The sequence below is a fragment of the Papio anubis genome, chromosome 8, assembly GCF_008728515.1.
Source record: "Papio anubis isolate 15944 chromosome 8, Panubis1.0, whole genome shotgun sequence".
NCBI classification, from domain to species: domain Eukaryota; kingdom Metazoa; phylum Chordata; class Mammalia; order Primates; family Cercopithecidae; genus Papio; species Papio anubis.
This window is the reverse complement of record NC_044983.1, coordinates 99,725,641-99,745,818: the sequence shown is the minus strand read 5'-3', so window position 1 is coordinate 99,745,818 and position 20,178 is coordinate 99,725,641. Positions and strand designations below refer to the sequence as shown.

Here is a 20,178-nt window from a genome sequence, read left to right as displayed (position 1 = left end):
TGGGCGACAGAGTGAGACTCCATCTCCAAAAAAATAAAAAATAAAATAATAAAAATAAAAGTGATTTGGAGTGTAGTTAAAGACAAAAAGGGGCCCAAATGTATACTTTAACAAGAATTGTATGAAATTTTGATGCACATGGTACGTAGGCCACCCTGTCATAAATATCAGCCAGGGGATTTGCTAAAAGAGGAGAAAACAAAATAGAGGCGGGTAGAGGGCAGAAGTGCAGGTGGTGGTAAGAAGAAACTAGGAGCTGTTAGGAATGGGTTTCAGAAAGAGTTCTTTAATAAGAGGGCAGGGAGGAAAGAGACCATTGTGGGGGCAATAGACATGCAAGACATTAAGGACAGAAGAGTTTGAAGATAGTTTACTGGCTTTTTACATGTATGTTCCCCTTGGCATTTGCTTGTGAGGCTGTCGTAGAGATTTCAACTGTTTTTGGTTTATTTTCTTTGAACATTATTCTATGCTGAAACTCATCACCAGGGACCCAGCTAGAGTCCTATTACATTGTGACACAGGCGAGATCATGTGGTTTGTTTGGAAGACAGATCACATAACCATTTACCTGGCAGCTCTTTGGCTTTGAGGCATAACCACGTGCTGCAAGGTGGCTCTGTAAACTCAGACTCCTGAGAGGACTGCATCATATAGTTCTGTATTATCCAGCATGAATAGTGACTGCCATCATAGACCGGAGGAGAACCGCTGGTGCGATGTGGCTGAGGAGTACCCAGGGTCTCTCATGGCTTGTCTGCACTTGCCATGTCCATTTGCTTCTTCCTAATCATTTTCAGGACTGGAAGCCAGAAATGAATCTGAAGAGACAGAAAAGTGGATAAATGGGCATTGGAGTTGGAGTCATTTAAAATGCCTCTGACTTAAATTTTTCATTGTAGGGTTAAAGATGTTGGGGAAAACAGCAAAAGACTGAAATAAGCTTATTTTTGTGGGTTATGTTGGTCTTCCATTGTCTATGGGCTATTTCCCAACTCTGTAAGTTGCAGATGGCTGATAGAAACAATGTGAGTGATTCTTGTCCATGACCTGCATATGAACTCCGCCCAGTAGAGTACAACTGACCCCTCCCATCCACCCTTAAAGAAAAAGACAGTTTTTGCATCTATTAAGCAAATTCGTTGGGTATTCCTGATGGCCTATATATATCTGTGTGTTCTTTGAATTATTCTTTGGTTGTAATTTTTCTTACCATTCCCTCATTAATACGTATGTATTAAATTACATAAAATTTTTGATATATGTCCATTTTATAGATGCATGAGTCATTATGCTTTTATTTATATATTTGTATATATATTATTATATTTTTATCTATCCTCTCTCTATACACACATACACATACACTGGAAAATGAACAAATTCTTTGGCATTTACAAAGCTATAGTAGACATTTCCCTGTCTGTTTTTTCTTTACCTAGGAAAGCATATCTTATTGTGCTTTGCCCTTTAATAGTCAACACTAAGGACCTCTCCAGTCGCCACTCTACAATGACTGAACATACTTACTTGAAACGAATATATTAAGAATATCTTGTAGTATCCTTTGGATCAGCATTCAAATCACAGAAGTAAGAGCCCTAGCCACATATGTTTGTTCATTTTCCCCCAGTGTCCTATCTACTGCTGGGATACAAGCCCTGATGTGAAGCTGAAGCATTAAGTGCTTCGAAGTCCCCTTTCCCATTTCCCTCTCAAACTCAACACTTCCTCAATTGGAGGTTACACCACCATCTTGGCCTTACCTTTGTAAGATAAAGACTCAGCCGTTTTTTGACTTCTCCCAGTGGCTGCTTTGATCTTTTTTTAAGCAGCTTTGCATGCAGGTATTGGATGCGCTTCCTCTCCATGCTGGGGTAGAAGGATGCTGACACCAGGATTTTAAGTTGCATAAGGATAGAGGACAACAGTCCCAGCATCACTAATATCACAAGAATGACACTGAGAGGAATCCAGGTCTCAGATAGAAGGAATTTTGGTTTCGGGATACAGTTGGGTTCAAACACAGATATATTAAAGGAAGACTCATGGAAAATATCTTGAGTTCCTTGTTTCTAAAATGAAAGAATAAAATAATCATGATGCATGCCACTTTTGTACTCAGTCCTTGTCTTTCTCAGTACTTCCCTGCAGCACACGGCACTATCTTCAAACATGCAGGGAGCTTTGGCCAAAGGAACTATCACATATTCCTTTGTGTGTTATGATTGGAGCAAAGGAGAAGAGATGTGTCTTATTTGTAACTATTGCAGTGTTTTCTGAAGTGGGTTTGTAGAAATACAGTAAAGATTCCCTTGAGAGAAGTGTATTAAATACATTTTTTCACTCTATCCCTTCTTTTGAAAATCACAATGCCCATTAGACTGTTGAAGGCTCTGAGAAGTAGGCAGAGGAATCTTTTAACTTTAGCCAGCAGTTTTCCTAACAAATTTGATCACATAACTCATTTTCATGGAATATTTGTTTCTACATGTTAGGACATATGGGACAAAAGAAAGAGCGGGGAGTCAGCTAAACTCAGGGAGAAGATTGCTTTAGAACATAGCCCGTTAGGACCCCATAATATCCTCCCAATACCCCTTAAGCAGACCACAAGGTCACAAAGATGTTGAGGCATTAAATTATGTTCTACATCTACCTTCCGGAGCTTAGGGGGATTATTCTTATTTAGTGTACTGTATTCCCTTCTAGGTTGATACACTGGCCCTCCAGCCCACGTTATTGAAGGAGACTCTAAAATCATGTTTGGGCAGGTCCTAAAAATAGGAAAATTTCTCATCCCTATTGGATGCTCATGAGAGGTACATTCCTTCCTTTTTGAAGGCAAGAGCATAAGCCAGTTGTCCTCAGCAGACTGACACAGAGGGCAGGAGATGACATTGAGCCACCCAGTCAAGCCACCCACGAGAGAAGTGTGTGCTGATCCAGCTCTTTCTTTCTCTGACCTGGGAAAATCATTTAATCTCTCAGTGGATTTGTTTTCTAATTTGGCAAAACAGGAGTTAATGGACCAGATCCTGCCCATGAATAAACTACTCCCAGTGTAAATTAAACACCTTGGGGAAGGAACATTAGCTTTACAGACTGGGGTGCTTAGTAAGTTATTATCACTCTAGTGCCACAGAGCCCTGGGGCCAGGAAAAGGTAAATGACTTCTCAAAAAGATCCCAACCACACCCAGAGGACACTGGGCACCTTGGATCTATCCCACTGCCTGTGAAGACTCTGGAAATCCCAAACCTGGGACCTCTACACAAATGTCAAGTCAACTCTATAATTTCCCCAGCACTGTGCCGAAGCAATGAAAAACATTTGTGTTGCCTCTCCCTTTCTCTTATTAAAAAAATAGTCTGCCTACAATTAAATAGAAAGATTTCAGTCCCCAGAGCAAAGACATGCACTCTTTTTAATACTGTTGAAGAAACAAACACATCGATTGAGTCAGTGATGAGAAATCCTGCAATAAGAAAGCAGCGGGTGTTCGGTCTGGGACAAAGTTATTTTGTCTAGAAATTTAACTGGGGATTTTGCAGTTGGGAATCAGGGCTTCAGAAAGTTTGTGTGGACACTTTTGTATGGGGTTGGTTGAGGGTAATGTGGAAGACAAATTAATTCTTTCAAAATGCCAAGCAATATACTAAATGGTACCCCAATGTTTTAATATATATGTTCCTCTCTTAAATAAACAATTTATTGGCACAGCACTAAGCAATGAATGGAGGGCAGGCTCTGGTGTCAGCCAGTCCTGAAAAGTTAATGCTGCCAAATGCAGTGAACATAGTAGGTGCTCAGTAAGTAGAAACTCTGGCTACTTTTATTTACACTGCCCACCCACAGAGCTAGCTCTACTTGGGTCATTTCCCATCTTCTTTATTTAAAACATATATTTAAAATCATACGAAAGTGAGAAAGAAATTGGCAACACCTTGAGCCAGTGTTTCTCTTCCTGCGTGACTTTTCCTTGGCAAATGTGAGGCAATGGTAAAGACCAGGAGCCCCCAAGGGCACCCTGGTGTAAGGGTAGGGCATCGCCAGTCATGCAGAAGCTGGTTCTTGGCAGCACAGTCTCTCAGATACAGCAGGAGAGAGTTTGAGAAGCGCTCCCACAGCAGTCTCGTACTCACATCTGTTCCAGTGCCCACCACCCTGCTGTTTCACGTGTGTACACGGTGACCTCCCTCTCAGGACATAAGCCCCTCAAGGAGGCCCTCACAACCTAGACATCTTCGCACCCCCAGGAATCAGCAGTGCCCAAAGAAGAAGGTGTCAGGACATTGTCATTGGAAAGCTGGGTTTTTTTGGAAGGCAGAACTTGCTTTTTTCCCCCTCTATCTAACATGGTGAGAATTCACAACACAGGTATGGGTACTGGCTAAGAGAGAAGTAAATGAGAGAGAAGAAAAACGTAGGAGAGAGAGGGAGAATTGAGGGGGGAAGCCAAGAAAGGAGAACACAGGAGGGGAATGGGAGGGAAGGAGCGAGGCCCTTTTCCTGGCCACTCCTAAAGATCAAGTATGTCTGAAATTCTTGTTTGGCTTTCAGCTAAAACACTACTTCCATTATCCACCGCTCCAAATAGCTAGAGCAACAGCGTGACTTGTAATTAACGGGATTCTTCAGGGGATGCAGAGAGCTCAGAATAATCAACTCTGAGAAGCAGCCCAGGCTTAGGAGGGCAGGAGCCATGGGACTAGATCTGCTGAGCCAGACGAAAGGGGAGGAAAAGTGTGGATGCAGCAGGGGGATTTGAGGCCCTGAGAGGGAAAGAGAGAAATGGCAAGCGGGGCTTCACGGGAGGGTTTGCAGGCAACATTGTGGCCGTTTTTCCTCTGTGATTTCCTCAGCAGCTGGCACAGCCTAGGGCAGCTTGAGGAACAGTACGGCAAATCAGACCCATGGAAACAGGTACTGGATACCCCATAAATGTGTACAATGATTATGTGTCAATTAAAAATAACCATAAAAATTACAAATAATAATTTTTTTAAAAAAGAAACAGCTGTTGGCGTTTTTGAGGCAGGAGATCAGCAGGACTTGCTTACTGAGCCTCTGTCATGACCCTGTGGATAGAAACAGAATATAACAAAGAAACTAGCCAAAATCATCTAGGACCAAGATGGTGATGAAAAAAACCTCTAGTTGTCCTCGCTGCTCATTATATGCTAATTATAATATATTTGCATAAGGCACTCCTACCAGCACCATGACAGCTTACAAATGATACCATGGCAATAACCCAGAAGTTGTCTTATATGGCTTTTCCAGAAAGCTGATGAATAACTCACTCCATAATTAGCATATGATTAAGACTAGGTATAAATGCAGCAGACTAACAATCCAGGAGTGCTAGTCTGGGCCACTCTGCCTATGGGGTAGTCCTTCTCTGCCTGTGGAGCAGCCATTTTGCTGTACTCTGTTCTAAAAAACTTGCTTTCTTTCACTGTCAGCTCACTCTTGAATTCTTTCCCAAGCAAAGCCAAGAACCCTCCTAGGCTAAGCCCAAGTTTTGGGGTTCACCTGCATTATTTTTGCCAGCCTGGGCTAGTGTACTTAAGCCCAGCATGCATCACACACATGCACATACACACCTGCACATGTGCATACACGTCCCATGTCATTCAGCCTAGCAATTTCTGGGTTTAAAAAACAATAAGGTAAGTGTCTCACAATATCCAGATCCTCTGAAATGTCAACATAAGCACAAATATCCACAGAGAAAATGGAAAAGAAATGATAAATGATGGGATGCCCCATCCCCACCATCTTCTCTGTCCATAGTTGCCAAGAGGAGGGAGAGGGAGAATAGAGAAGAGAAAGCCAGATCCCTCAAGATGCAGGAAGGACCAGCTCAGAGACAGATGCTGTCCTGGCTAATGAAGATTTTTCACAGATCCATCTGATGGCAATTAGGAGTTAACTTTCTGGCTTTGTTCTTGGAGTGAAGGGTTTAGAACAGGGGTTCTCAATCTTGGCTGCACGTTAGAATTACTCTGGGAGGTTTTAAAAATCTCTCACCCCAGTTCAATTAAAACAGAATCTCTGGGGATTCTGGAGAGAGGTATTGAGTTGGTTAGTTCAACTCCACAGTGATGCAACTCTGTATCCAAGGTTGAGGACCTCTGGTTTAGAGGGTCCTTGCTTTCTAATACCTAGGCTAGAGTTTCTCAAAATGTGGTCTATGGACCACCTACCTTGAAATCACAGCCATGCTCATTTAAAATGCTCTCCCAGTTAAAACAAAATCTGTGTAAATTGAGGCCTGAAACTCTATATCCAACTCAGGAAATTCTTAACACACATTTAAGGCTGAGAACTAGTAATCCAGTCTCTCTCAAAACACCGAAGTGTAGCTGTGTAGCATTTTTAAAAGTGGGTGCTACCAGCTACCAGCACCAGCCATTTTACTGGGCAACTTAGGAGCCCTTTTCAAAAATCATCCTTTTAAACATTGCGCCGATGGCTTGGGAACCCTCCTGTGTTTGATAAGGGCTCAGGATGCACAGCAAAGTTCTCGCTCAGAGAAGGTGCTCAAAGTGTACTTGCCCAAGCTCGAGGATGAGAAGAAGGCAGGTCCTAAATCCCTGTCTCTTAGGTTCACGCCAGATAGTCCTGCTTGGGAATCCACTTCATGTTCAACCTCAGAGACACTTATTTCCACATTTGAGTGTTTGTTGACTGTAGGAGGCTGGAGGATGCCCTACAGATACAAGGTATTAGTGCCTGGAACCTGTTAATGTTACTTTATTTGGAAAAAGGATCTTTGCAAATGTTAGTAAGTCAAAGATCTTGAGATAGAGAAATTACCCTGGATTATACTGAAAAGTCCTAATACAATCATATACATTCTTTAAGACAGAGGCAGAGAGAGATTTTCCACATGCAAAGAAGAAAGTGATGCGATGACAGAGCAGAGATGGGAGTGATGTGGTCACAGGCAAAGGGATGCCATCGGCCACTAGAATCTGGAAGACGCAAACAGCAGCAACAGCACCTGGGTTTTAGCCCAGCGACACTCGCTTCGGACTTCTCCCCCCAGATCTATCCGAGAATAAACTTCTGTTATTTTGAGCCATTCAATTATTGGCCATTTGTCACAGCAGCCACAGGGAACTAATGCAGAATCACACCCTAACATCAGGACTTCACTTCAATTTAACCTGCATTTGTTGGGTTCCTTGTATGTGCCAAGCACTATGCCAGGCACCAAGGATGCAAAGGCGAATAAGCCACTTCCCTGCCTTGGGAGGTTCATGATCTTTTGCAAGACAGACCAGCAAATAGCCAGGATACACCATGAGAAGTACCTGTGGGTCCCTACCTCTCCATGCAGCTTCAAGCGAACCTCAAACCCTGGCAAGCTTTGAAACTGTTTGCTCACTGAGAAAATGAGCCGATACAGCAGATAATCTACAGCTGCAAACAGCACCCAGATGCCAAGATGGGTAAGTATGGGGAGGAAAAACAGCCCCAGGTTTTTCCTTTCTTTAGGAGCCGGCCAGAAAGTCGGGATGATGACATACTTCCTCCTTTCCTCCTTATTCAGCGGGAGCACACAGGGCCTCTGTTGAAGTCGCTCCCTTTCATCAAACTGAACAAATTGTCTGGTGATATAGATGTTTTCATACTTCCAACCACAAGGGCCCAAATATCGCTTCATGAAGAGGCCAGTGCCAAGTAGGACGAGTGAAAGCCCTGCAAAGGCAAGTAGCTTCTGACCCAGGGAGGACAACACCTCTGCTGTGGTTGCCATCTGATACAAGATGCTCAGGACTTCCCCTTTGCTGTCATTTAGCTGTGCCTCCAGGATGTGGCTGGGACTGAAAAGAGAGACTGCCAGGGTCTGGTTCCAAGAAACAAGGTCATCAAATACACTTAGTGGAGTGGCAAGGCCATAAATCCACTGAATTGCCTCAATATATTTTTTCAAAAGTGGAAAATGTATGGAAAAGCTCTTTGCCCTTAGGTTGCAAGTCATACCATCTAGGAGACCTTTAAAGTTGTGAAAAATATTTTCTACGTGTCCCAAGATGACGATCCCTGTGCCAGCTGCAATCAAAGCGTTCCTGCCTTCACGCAGGCCACAAGAGAGAAAGACGAGAAGAATAAAACATCGTGCATGCTTGGAGCAACACAGCAGAACACATGTGATAATCCAGGAGCCAGCAGCCGCCATGATTGATGATAGAAACCAGCAGAAGGCCACAGACAGGAGGCCCACTGAAATAAGAGCAACCAAACAGCAAACTCCCAAATGCTGGATAAAGTCCATCCATCCAGGGCTTCTTGGAGACAAGTAAGTCTCCCAAAGACTTAGGAAGATATCAGTGCCTAAGGTCCAGATACCCATGCTCCCTGCGTCCTGAAAATGAAAAAGAAACCAAGGTCAGAAACTGCTTTTGAATGTCCTCTGACCTTCATAAAGGCCATGGGGGTAGACTGACTGCAGAAAAAGTGGCCATAATTATTTACTCTTCCTGTGTCCTCTCCCTTGAAATATGACTTCACAGCTTCTTCCACCTTCCACCACCAAGAGATGAGGTCTATTCCTCCATCCCTTGCATCTGGGCTGGCCTTGTGACTTCTTTGCCCAATCGAATGCAGCAGAAATGCCAGTGACGATCCTGGGCCTTGGACTCACTCCACGTGCTCTCGTGGAACTCTGCTCTTGCTAAGTCCAGATGCATTTCCCGGCTATCGCTGCTGTAACAGATAACCACTGAGTGTTTTAAAGAAGCACATATTTATTCTCTCACAGTTCTGGAGGTCAGAGTCTAAAATGGGCCTGCAATGCTGTGGTCCTTCTGGAGGCACTGGGGGAGAACTTGATTCCTTGCCTCTTTCAGCTTTAGAGGCAACCTACATTTCCTGGCTCATGGACCCTTTTTCCGCCATCTCAAAGCCAGCAACGTTGCATCTTCCCTCTGCTTTTATCCTTACATCTTCTCTCTAGACTCCGATCCTCCCTCCTCCCTCTTATAAGAGCCCTTGTGAATACGCTGAGCCCACCCAGATCATCCAGGATAATCTCCCCATCTCAAGAGACTTAATCACATTTGCAGGGTCTCTTTTACCATGCGACATAATATATTCATGGGTTCTGAGCAGTAGGACATGGACAACTCTGAGGGGTCCATTATTGAGCCTGTTATACCAGGCTGGAATGCTGGATGACGAAAGGCACCTGACCAGGCAATTCCATCAGCTCAGCCAATAGCCATCCAACGGCCAGATGTGAGAGAGGCCATCCGAGACCAGCTGGTTCTCAGCCGACCCACCGGCTGACCACAGACACGTGAGCCATCATAAATGCTGATTTATTTTAAGCCACTGAATTCTCTACTGGTCTGCTAGAGAGTCATTTATTGATAAGGGTAACAGTCCTATATCATAAGCCTTAATAGTTGAACCCTAGGCTGATAGGCTGAAATGTCAATAAACTGCATTATGAAAGCTTATTCTTTAATAGTCATCTGTTTCCTTGTGCTCAGTTTTACAGACCAGAAAGCACACCAAGGGCATCCAAACTTAAATGCAGCTTTGGACTGAGGCCATTGTGTCTCCGCTCTGTAACCATGGCTTCTTCCCTCTTATGCCCCTGCTCTCTGAGAAGAGTTTCCTCCTGAGACTCTGACAAAGAAAAGAAGAATATTTATTTTGTGTCACTGAGATAATCATCTTTTCTTTTCTCCTAGATCTGGAATAATTAAAATGAAGGCACTGTGGAGCTGCTAACACGCCATCAGCCACACAGATTTAGGTCTGTGATGCTCTCAGAGAGACTTGGATTCATTTGGAGTGACATATATATAAAATAAAATCGATATTCTCTCCTGATTGACATGAAAATATCTAATAAGTGTTATATCACATGTATGGGATTTTAATGTGGACATTGATCAATTTTTAAACAATCTCAAATAAATCCCGTCTCATTAAATAGGATGGGTCTGAATTTACGGAGTAGCTGAATACAGTGAGAGCCAGTGAATTACATTTGTCGTGTGAGATGAACCCAGGCATTGGCTAGAGGTTGTGCACTGAGCAAACAGAGGTGAGGAAATTATTCTTTCTGTGTTCAGGCCGAATGAGGTTAACGAAGGGCAGAAATAAAATGGGGGGAATAGGCAGGTTACGAGTAAATGTGTAAATTTCTCCACCAAGAGTAGAGAGTGCTTGCAGTTCCTGCCGTATAATCCGAATAGAAATGCTCAGAGCAGAAAAGAGATATGAGGTGAGCTTGAGTGTTGAAGAGGGGTCACTGCCATGTGGAACTGGCCTTAGCAGAGTCCAGATCGCACATATGAGGATGTTCTGACAGCATCAGCAGGAAAGGGAATTAGAATGGTAGTGAAAATGGGGGCCAGCAAAAGGCCATAGTTCCTTTTTCCTGCAAGCTTGCTTCCTTTTGGAATCAGAGGTTGGACTGAAGGGTGAAGATAGAGATGGGCCTTGCCATAGGCCCCTGTGCTGCTGAACCTTCCCTGGCATTGTGGACTGAGTCAGACAGGCTCCATGGCACAGGCAAGAGGACTCTGCAGGTGGATGGGCAGAGGGCAGGACACCTAGCACCAGAGGAAGTCAGGAGCTGCGGCCTCTCCTCCCAGGCATGACTCGTTGCTCTCCCATTGCTTTGGGTTTGACCCCAAACCATTATTTGATTGATACCCTAGAAGATGTTAATTATCTATTACATTGTAGGCACTTTTTATAAGGCATCTTTCTATCCCTGCCCCAAGCCTGCAGATGCTATTTGCATCTGATACAGTGGAAACTGAGGCTTGGAGTGCTCACTGGAATTTGTCAGCAATCACACAGTGGAGACGGCACAGCAGGATTCAGGCCAGACTTCCAGGCCCTGTTGTCTGTACCATGCCCGAATTCCATGGTTCTGCGTCATGTGACAGGACCCTCAGCTCACTGTTTTTCCCTGCTGGAGGCATCACACCTTCTGCCAGTGGCTGTTAAGAGCTGACCTGGATATCACAAGCCCATTTCCATTATCTGCTCACTTTTTGTTCCCTGCATCAAAATAGTTGACTCTCTAAGGATATGTCTCAAACTAGCAGATTCTTCTTTAAAGGAAATCAGAAATCCCAGCTGCTTAATTTTTTTCTAATTTCCTTTATGAGGCACCATTTTGCTTCCTTCCTAAAAAATTAATAATGTGTATTCTGGATTCATTTTTCCTTTCTCTTGCCTTCATCCTTGTACAGTGTGTTCCTAATACAGACATTTTTCTGAAAGTATGAAAAAGATTTATGGGCACATTAACATTTTAACATTCTGCAATAAAATCTAATATCAATTAAATAAGATATACGACTGCAATTTTGTCCTGTAAGAAGAACATGTTTTCTTAACAGGCAACAGCTCTAATGTTATCCTTCTTAGTTTTGTGTTGAAAACAGCACGTCACCAGACACCAAAACTTTCCGCGGTGAGAGGACTGAAGGTATCTTCTCTTATTTTACAGTTCAAGCCCCAGAGCAGAATTTAGGCCCACGAGCCCAGAGGCTGATGTACCAGTCTGCCCTTTTGGCATCGTTGACTGAGGCATTGATTTCCTCTCTGTTCCTCATTTTCCCTAACTGAATATATGACCTACCTGCTCCTTTCGGTTTAATGAGGGGAACCTTAGCAAGAACCTTAAGACTCTCCGGATAAAAGGTCCCCAGTAAATGCAACTCATTTCTTGTTTCTTTGCTGCCACAGAAAATGAAGACTGTCCATTCTCTGCTCTTTAGGCAAAGATTGAATGCCCAAGCTGACGGGAGGCTTAGAGATAGGCACTGGAGGCTGAGCGTGGCGGCTCATGCCTATAACCCCAGCACTTTGGGACACTGAGGTGGGAGGATTGCTTGATTGAGCCCAGGAGTTTGAGACCAGCCTGGGCAACAGAGAGAGACTCCATCTGTCTTTTTAAAAAACAACAACAAAAAAAGAGATAGGCGCTGGATTGTACCAACCTCCAAGGTGTACCACCCTCCAGGCATGGTGGCGCCACCCATGCCTCCTTTAGACATCTGCTGATTTCTTTTTTGCTCCTGTGGCGGTGCGGCCATTCTGCTGATTTTCCTTCAGATCTTTCAATTCTCTCCTCTTAGGCAAATTGGTGAACTGGAATTTTGATAAGCTAAGCAGGTGGTTTCTTTCTCAAAGACTTTGTCAAGCAGATACCCAGATTCGTAAATTTTCTTTTTTGAGCTGGAGGGAATCATAGCTCAGAGCTTCTTAGACTTGAGTATGTGATCACTGGAGGGAATCTTGTGGCCCCTGAGAGTTGGCATTCCTAACAAGTTCCCAGGTGCTGCTGACGCTGCTCTCATGAAGACCAGGCTTCAGGTAACAAGCTCTGGAATTCAGCGCTGTCTGATAGAACTGTCTGCGATGCTGGACGTGCTCTATATATGCGCTGTCCAGCATAGGAGGCACTGGCCACATGTGACTATTGAGCACTTGACAGGGCTCATGCCACTGAGGAATCGAATTTGATATTTTATTTGATTTTAATTAATAAATTTAATTAATTTTAGTGTTATTTTATTATGATATTTTTTAATTTTAATAAATTATTTACATTTAAATTAAGATTAAATAAAATTTAAATTACTTAAAGTTAAATAAATAACTGGAGCCTTTGCATTGGATAGCACAAGTCCAGATGATTTTGACTGACACCTCCCTGGCTGATAGTCACAGTCGAGGAAAATAAAATTCAAAGAGGCTAAGGGACTCTAAGCTAGGAGTGAGACCCCCAGTTTTCCACCACTTGGTGACACATTTCCCATCACATTCATATCTCATCTCTGACTTTTCATGAGTCCTGTTTTAAAATTCCACTACAGTTCCTGAGTAATGGAATTAAAACTTCCCATGTACCTGTTGTCATCTGTCAGTGCTGCCATAGCAGAACCCCACAGGCCGGGAGGCTTCAACAGCAGAAATTGATTTCTCACAGTGGTGGAGGCTGGAAGTTCCAGATCAAGGTCTGGCAGGGTTGGGTTCTGGTGAGGACCCCTCCCCGGCTTACAGACAACTGCCTCCTCTCTGCGTCCTCACATGGCAGGGAGAGAAGGCGGGTGAGCTCTCTGGCATCTCTTCACACTGTGTTACCTTTAATTAAGTACAAAGACCTTTCTTACATGGCACCCAGAAATCCTTTTACCCACTGCTCTGTTTGGCTGCCAGTCTCTTGTCTCTCTCTTCCACAATGGTGAGGCAGTTACATTTTCCTCTTCTTATAGGGACACTAATCCTATCAGATGAGGTCTCCACACTTAGGACCTCATTTAACCTTAGTTACTTCCTTAGAGACCCGATTTCCAAATACAACCACACTGGGGGTTCAAACAAATTGGCATAAGACACAAACATTCTGTCCATAACACTACCCAGTTGGCCCTCAGTCACCACAGAATACATAATTAGAGAAGTGGACAAACTATAGCTTGTGTCAATGTCTGAGACTTAGTGAAATACTCCTAATAATAGACGGTAGTTATTAAGGTGTTACTTTATGCCTGGCCACAGCATCTGATATACATGCTTTCTAACCCTGTACTATTGTAGCTATATCTTTTTAGATAGGAAACTGGGGCTCAGAGAGGTTAAATAACTTGGTCAAGCTCACACAGCTAATAAGTGCAAGAGCCAGGATTTTAACCCATGTTTAAATGACCCTGAGGGGTCAGAATGGACAACCGCTCAGCCCCTCTTTGACATGATCTTCATAGAGCAGCTTCTGAATTTGGTTGAAATATATTCCCAGGATCCCAATCACGCACGCATCCCGAAATGCAGATTCACCATGCCAGGATGAGCTGTCCTGCATTGTCAACCACATCCAGGGTCCTCCCCTCCTCTGCCAGCACAGCTTTATTGAGCCTTCTAAAGCTGACTACAGCTCTCCTTTCCCCAGGTGAACACTTACGCTGCAGCATCGTACAGCTCATGAACCCCTATGTTTTACTCAGAAACTGTTACAGCCAGCGTTAGGCTCACCTTGCTCACCCCTTAACGTCGGGCCCCCTGGACGCAGGCCCATCCTGGTCTGAGGTCCAGATCAAGGGCTGTCTCTCCCAACTTAGCTGTTTCTCCCAGGGACGGGGAAGAAAAGTGCATTCGGTGTTGGTCTCACCTTCCCTGTTAAGCTGGGGTCAGGAATGGGGGCTCATCCTGTCCCATGCAGGCATCACTCAGATTTTCAAATGCCTACAGGGGTCAGACAAGCACTGGAAACAGTGAAGGAAGTAAGGAGATTCAGATACTCCTTGGGAGTGTGGGGTGTGGGACAGTGGGCTATGGGTCTCTAGCGGGCTGGAGAGCCCACGCCCCCATTTAACTTGCAGGAACAGCAGCCTCTAACCCAGCAGATTTTCTTCAAAGCTCTCTATAGAGGCAGTCACCAGATTTTCTGACTTTTTTTTTCCAAGTCAGAAATCTAGATTTCTTTGGGTGACATCTTCTGGTTCTTAAAAAACTGTTGGCTCAAATTATTTTTAAACACTCTGACGGCTGATTTTGGCCACGGATTGTGAGAGTGCAGCCTTGATCAACAGATGACACTCACATGGCTCTCTTCTCTCCTCTCTGGCCCACTTCTCACCTTAGCTCTCCTCTTCTCCATTCCTCTGAATTACCTTTTCCCCTTTTATCCCTGGAGACATTTATAAACCATGCTTAAACCAAGTTCCAGTCTCACACATAAAGGTTTTCCTCTATACCTTGGAAATGTTTATTTTTGCCCAAAGATTTCTAACTGTTTTATTCCCCTCTCTTGTGCTCACAGAGTCCCTCCCTCTGCCTCTCCATCTTTTTTTTCTGGCAGCTTCTAAAAGTTTACCTGGTCCCTTTAGCCTATAATTTCTCTTTACTTTGCCTCCATTGTCAATAATGTCTATTCCTGACTCAACATGCTTGTGTCCCCAGGATACAATACCTGCTTCTGGCTTTTACCAACAGCACTATCCCTAGAGTAATGGCCACTTTCTGGCTTTTATCTCAGAACTGCAGTTTCTACCACACCTCAGGCAGGGAAGCCTTAGCTGGAGTCCACAGCAGAGTGCCACCAAGGGCCCTATCTCTCTTCCATGGGGTTAAAATGCTTTTTGTGTGGCCAGGTGGAAGGGAACAGGAAAATAGCAGAACAGGGTTAGGGATGAAGAACCCTGATTTGAACCGAGAGCCCTGCAGAACCATGCCGTCTGGGCATCTGGCTTGAGCCCACATTTACCTGCTTTCATGCAGGGCCAAGCTGTTGCCATGGGAAGCAGAAACAGCCAGACTTCCACATCAACCCTGCCCACGCTAGCTAGCAGACACCTCTGCAGGTGCATACACCTCGACTGTTTTCCCTGCAGGGGATCTGTGCCAGTGGGAACATCGAGAGCCCCAGTATGAAGGGCACAGGGCTCACAGCCCCCACCCACAGAGCTCTGTTTGGCCACCTTTTTGATGAGTCAAGGAGACTGGCATTCCCGAGCACTGTCTTTTGAGCACAGATCAACTTTCAAGGTGCAGATGAATGTGTCCTTGCTTCAGATACAAGGTCCAGTCAGCAGCCACAAAAAAATGGAGCCATGAAATAATGAGAACCTCCACATGAACGGCCCACCCTAGGAGCTTTCTAGACTGGGGATTATTGAAGCTGCACATCACCAATGTGGCTCCAGAGCTGGCAAGCAGAAACCCACAGGCTTACTGCTAGTGAAAGTGTGAGAGGAAGAAGTGTGACCTTCTCTGGAGGAAAGGCCAGGAGACAATGACCTTGGGAGCATCTTATTGCTCCCCTCTCTCCCCATTTCCAAAGCTCCTGCCTCATCTGATGTCCCGCGATTCCCATTAAGTGATACCAGTTCATTCTGACTCTGCCTGTGCAGAAGCCAGTGGCTTATGCTCAACAAGCCCAGATACAGTCTGCAGACACCCCAGGGGACAATAAACCCAAACGGACAAGCACTCTGTTCTTTCTGTACTCCTCAACCAGCCCTGCCAGTCCCCTGTGGGAAACCAGTCTGAGCCCATCAGTCTCCCTCATTGGCTTGATGTGAATCTCATTTTAAAAGGAATTCGAACAAAGGCCAGAGCAGCATAGGAAAAGAGCGCCGAACACGGAGGCCTGTGGCCCAGCCTGCCTCTACCCAAGCCAGGTTGTGTGGCCTCGGATAGGTCACATCACCTCCTGGACCTCAACTCCCATGGGCTAGCTGAGTTCTCAGGTCCCCGCTAGCCCCGTGCTCTCTGAAATAAAAGGTACAGTGAGCAGCGGAGCTGGTTCTTGGAGCTGGCGTTCAAAAGTCACTTCTGAGACATAACATCAAAGCCCAGCACCTGGGAGTGGAACAAAAGAAGAATGGAGGGTTTCTTTTCCTTTTCGTTTTTTTTTTTCCCCTTTCTTTTTTTTATAAGCTCTTGCAAACTTACAATGTGGTTCAGAATGTACTGTTCTCTCAGACTGCCAAAATAGCTTGAGCAGGAGCTGCGGCCTTCATTTGAGGTAGAGAGAACTCCTCATGACTTTGTTTTCATCGTTCTTGCCTTGGGAAAGCCAGCAAATGCCTTCCTCTGTGAAAACAGTCTTCACACAAGAAAGAAAAGATTAATGAACGCTGCTAGGTAAACAGAATAGCATTTACGGAACAATTCAGCCCATTGCTGTGTGTGCCAGGCACCCAGAGCTGCGTCGTCAGGGAGGCAGGACTGAGCCAGGCTAGGGCTCCCCATAACCGCCAGGAGGCTTAGCTGAGGGGATTCATAAAGCGGGGGGTGGCTCCAGTACACCCAGGCTATGCCCGTAAGAAGATGTTCATGCTGCAGTTTTCCCTGAGCGGAGGATATTCAGATACCAACGTGAAAAGACTTTCTGATACATCCATACATAGGGAGACCACTGGGGTAGAGGGGGCCTTAAAGTATGCTCTGGTTATAATTGTTTATTTCAATTTACTAGCACTTTTTTAAAAGCAATTTTAGAAATAAGATTATTCTGAAAGTTTACTTACAGGTTTCTCTCAAGTTCTTCTTCTAATGCAGAAATGCACTTCCCAAAGGCTGTAGGTCTTGATATATAGCAGGAAAAAGGGAACCAGAAGTGGTGAGAGGGTCACATCACCATGAATCAACCTCTTTATTTCCCCCATAAAGTGACTAAGTCATTTAATATCAACAAAGAGTAACACTGATACAAAGGAATAGCATATTTCTTTCTAGCATTTTCCTCAGATAGATGCTCTAGAAATTAATTATAGAAAATAATGAAATCAGATATTTTCAAACACAAGAGAGTGAGTTGTGAAAGCCTGGATGGCTTCTCTCCCTCTTTCCTCTTTTCCTCTCACTCCCATACACCCCACGTCCACTCAAGCCATTGGGAAATGACAAACATCCGCCATACCCACCTCCCATCCATACTTGAAGAGGCAGATGGCACGTAGGAGCCGCCTCTGCACTCATGACCCCAGACAGGTCACATAATTGGTTTCATGCCTCCCACTCATACATGTGACTTTCCATCTTAGAAATTTAGTTTCCAAGTCAAAAGGACCAGCTTGTGTACTTTCAGAGAGTTAGGAAAGTCTCAAAACCTTTCTACAAAATTACTCTTTACTTTTTGATGGAGATCCCTATTATACCTGCAAGAACTTTTATCTTAAAAAAAAAAAGAAGGATCAGAATAGACCCGTGGGCTCAGGCTGGGCACACAGACTGCATGACCCTCATGAGTCCTTTGTGTAAGGGGCTGACTTAGTCCTGCAGATGAAGAGAGCTGTTGAAGTGAGATGTTTTCGTTTGAACAAGAAGGATGGGACTGCAATGTGGGTGTCTGATTGAGTCATCCAGAAGCAGCCATGGTGGCCCCAAGGAAGGGAAGGGTCAGGGAGTGGGCAGGATCTTGAGGAAACGGCCCCAGACTTTGGTGAGTGGGAAGTCACTGGTGTTTCTGGAAGAGCCATTTAGGCAGGGGCCTGGGGGTGGGCACCACTCTTCAGTGGGCTGGAGTGTGAACTGGAGTGGGAGGAGGGGAGGAGCAAGCCAACAGGCTTGACTGGACAGGATTCCTTTGTAGTAGTGACGGGGATGGAAATGGAGAAGGAGAAGGCAGCAGTAGAGATGTAGTGGTTTGAGTTTGGGGAAGACTAGATGAAATTTAGCATATCAGCCTCACAAAGAAGAACAAAGATAAGAGAGAGAAGATGTTGGTACTCTCTGAGGAGGGAGGGAGGAAAGCTGAGGGCAGTTGCAACCCTTTTGGGGAAGGAGGAGATGGAGACTTCTGAGAAAGAGGAGTGCAGACAGAGGTTGCTGGATCATGGAGAGCAAACCTGGGGGCAGCTGCTAGAAGAAAGAACTTGGAAGAGGAAATGGAGGGGCTCCCAGCCCCCACAACCAAAAGTGAAGTCACTGACCTGGTTTTGAGAGTCCCCAGTAATTCCCAAGCTTGGGAGTGAAAGGAAAAGGCTGATGTGACAATACCTGTACAAATGTATAAGCTACTAGAATTAGTCATTCCATTTCTAAGAATTTATCTTATATTTGCATGGTATGTGTGTGCAGTGTGTATGTGTATGTGTACGTGTGTGTACAAATCTACCATATACCTCTCTATGCCAGCTGGATAGCTAGATACACAGATCAGCATTGATTGTAGTAGAGAATATGTAGAACAACCTACATGTCCATCAATTGGGAATTGGTTACATAAGTGTTCATAGTCTCCAATAAAATGACTTATTCCCACAATGTATCCTTCTTCCAACTGAAATGGTCTTCCCTTCCTCTCCTTCCTTTGGGAAGCCTTCACAGCATATCTCATATCTTCCTGATGACTCCTTTAGTAGATGCTAAGGTATTCCCCACCATATCGATTTTCATTCTCTTTTACCACCCTGCAGTGCTAGATCCCAATTAATACCCTCTCTGTATGCATGCCCTTTGCCTTGTAACTTTGTAGTTCCCACCCGATTTGAATCTGGGCTTAACCATGTGGCCTGGTTTGGCCAGGAGGTAGGTAGCAAACTTGATATACGAAAGAAAGAAAGAAAGAAAAAAAGAAAGAGAGAGAGAGAGAGAGAGAGAGAGAGAAAGAGAGAAAGAGAGAAAGAGAGAAAGAAAGAAAGAAAGAAAGAAAGAAAGAAAGAAAGAAAGAAAGAAAGAAAGGAAGGAAGGAAGGAAGGAGGAAAGAAAGAAAGGAAGGAAGGAAGGAAGGAAAAGAGAGAGAGAGAAAGGGAGAAAGAGGAAAAGAAAGAAAGGGAGAGGTCAATTGGGTTTAAAACTCAGAGACCCCTACAGATGGGTGCAACTTAAGGTGGAGGGGCTGTAATATAGGCAGATGAGATTCAGCTGGTGCTGCAAGATTTCTTTCCTGCACTCCTAGAGAACTTAGAGAATGGAAAAGCTATGCTCAGCTGGGAATTTTAACCTGATCAGCTCAAATGTTGTTTAATTACTTTGAAAGTCTGCAGTTAGTGAGCTAGACTCTTTGAGTATGCACCTGCACTTCTCAGAAGAATAGCCTCAGAACAGCAATGGTTGGTTAAGAGGGCCTGAGAAGCAGAAACCATGCTGATTTTAACGCCAGGGCCATTGACCAAATGAAGTCAGGGCCTAAACTTCCAGGACATCTCTGGGATTCTGCCTCAGGGGCCCAGCAAGGAGTAGTCACTGCTGAAATTACTGTATGACCCTAAGGTCAGGAGCATCTTCTATTCTTTCTCCTGCCATCAAGGAATCTCTGTCCTGCAGAGGTGGTTTTAGATTTGATGAGTCACAGAAGCATAGATAACGCTAGGCTCACTTCAGACCCATGACTCACCCAGCCCAGGAAACCAGCATAGAGGATGTTTTGTGAAGCTGCATGGCCTAACATAGACACGACTTGTCAATTTGTCCATTTAGTAGCCTTTAACCCTTTAAAAATTGCTGTGGCCAGGTGTGGTGATTCACACCTGTAATCCCAGCACTTTGTGAGGCCAGGGTAAGAGGATCCCTTGAGCCCAGGAGTTTGAGACCAGCCTGGGCAACACAGTGAGACTACATCTCTATTTTTAAAGTAATTGTTATAGTCTTTCCAGAATAACCTACTAGAGGTAATAAGTTTCACATGTTAAATGAAGAATGTGAGAATTGTATTCTACGAGTTCAGCTGTGCTGTCTCTGCCC

The 20,178-nt window shown here is 44.5% G+C and overlaps 1 protein-coding gene across 2 annotated transcripts; it reads right to left on the bottom strand.

The window, feature by feature from the left end:
- Positions 1–266: 266 nt before the first annotated feature.
- On the bottom strand, positions 267–19,083 carry DCSTAMP (dendrocyte expressed seven transmembrane protein). Of its 2 annotated transcripts, XR_004185895.1 has the most exons (4): positions 17,022–19,083; positions 16,444–16,597; positions 1,767–2,075; positions 267–821 (listed from the first exon to the last, which is right to left on the bottom strand). XR_004185895.1 is itself a non-coding variant. In XM_021942554.2 (3 exons), the coding sequence occupies exons 1-3, from the start codon at positions 8,366–8,368 to the stop codon at positions 747–749; spliced, it is 1,413 nt and encodes a 470-aa protein (XP_021798246.1). In that variant the 5' UTR covers positions 8,369–12,560; the 3' UTR covers positions 267–746. The 2 variants fall into 2 exon arrangements, 1 of the variants encoding a protein (XP_021798246.1); XM_021942554.2 differs by lacking the exons at positions 16,444–16,597; positions 17,022–19,083 and adding an exon at positions 7,340–12,560.
- Positions 19,084–20,178: the final 1,095 nt, after the last annotated feature.

Excerpts from the sequence above, each read along its gene's own strand:
- DCSTAMP (XM_021942554.2), bottom strand. The coding sequence starts at position 8,368 with ATGGGTATCTGGACCTTAGGCACTGATATCTTCCTAAGTCTTTGGGAG. Across the intron at positions 2,076-7,339 it reads GCTTGAAGCTGCATGGAGAG|AAACAAGGAACTCAAGATAT; the intron begins GTAGGGACCCAC and ends CTTTCATTTTAG. Across the intron at positions 822-1,766 it reads TGAGTCTTTATCTTACAAAG|ATTCATTTCTGGCTTCCAGT; the intron begins GTAAGGCCAAGA and ends CTGTCTCTTCAG.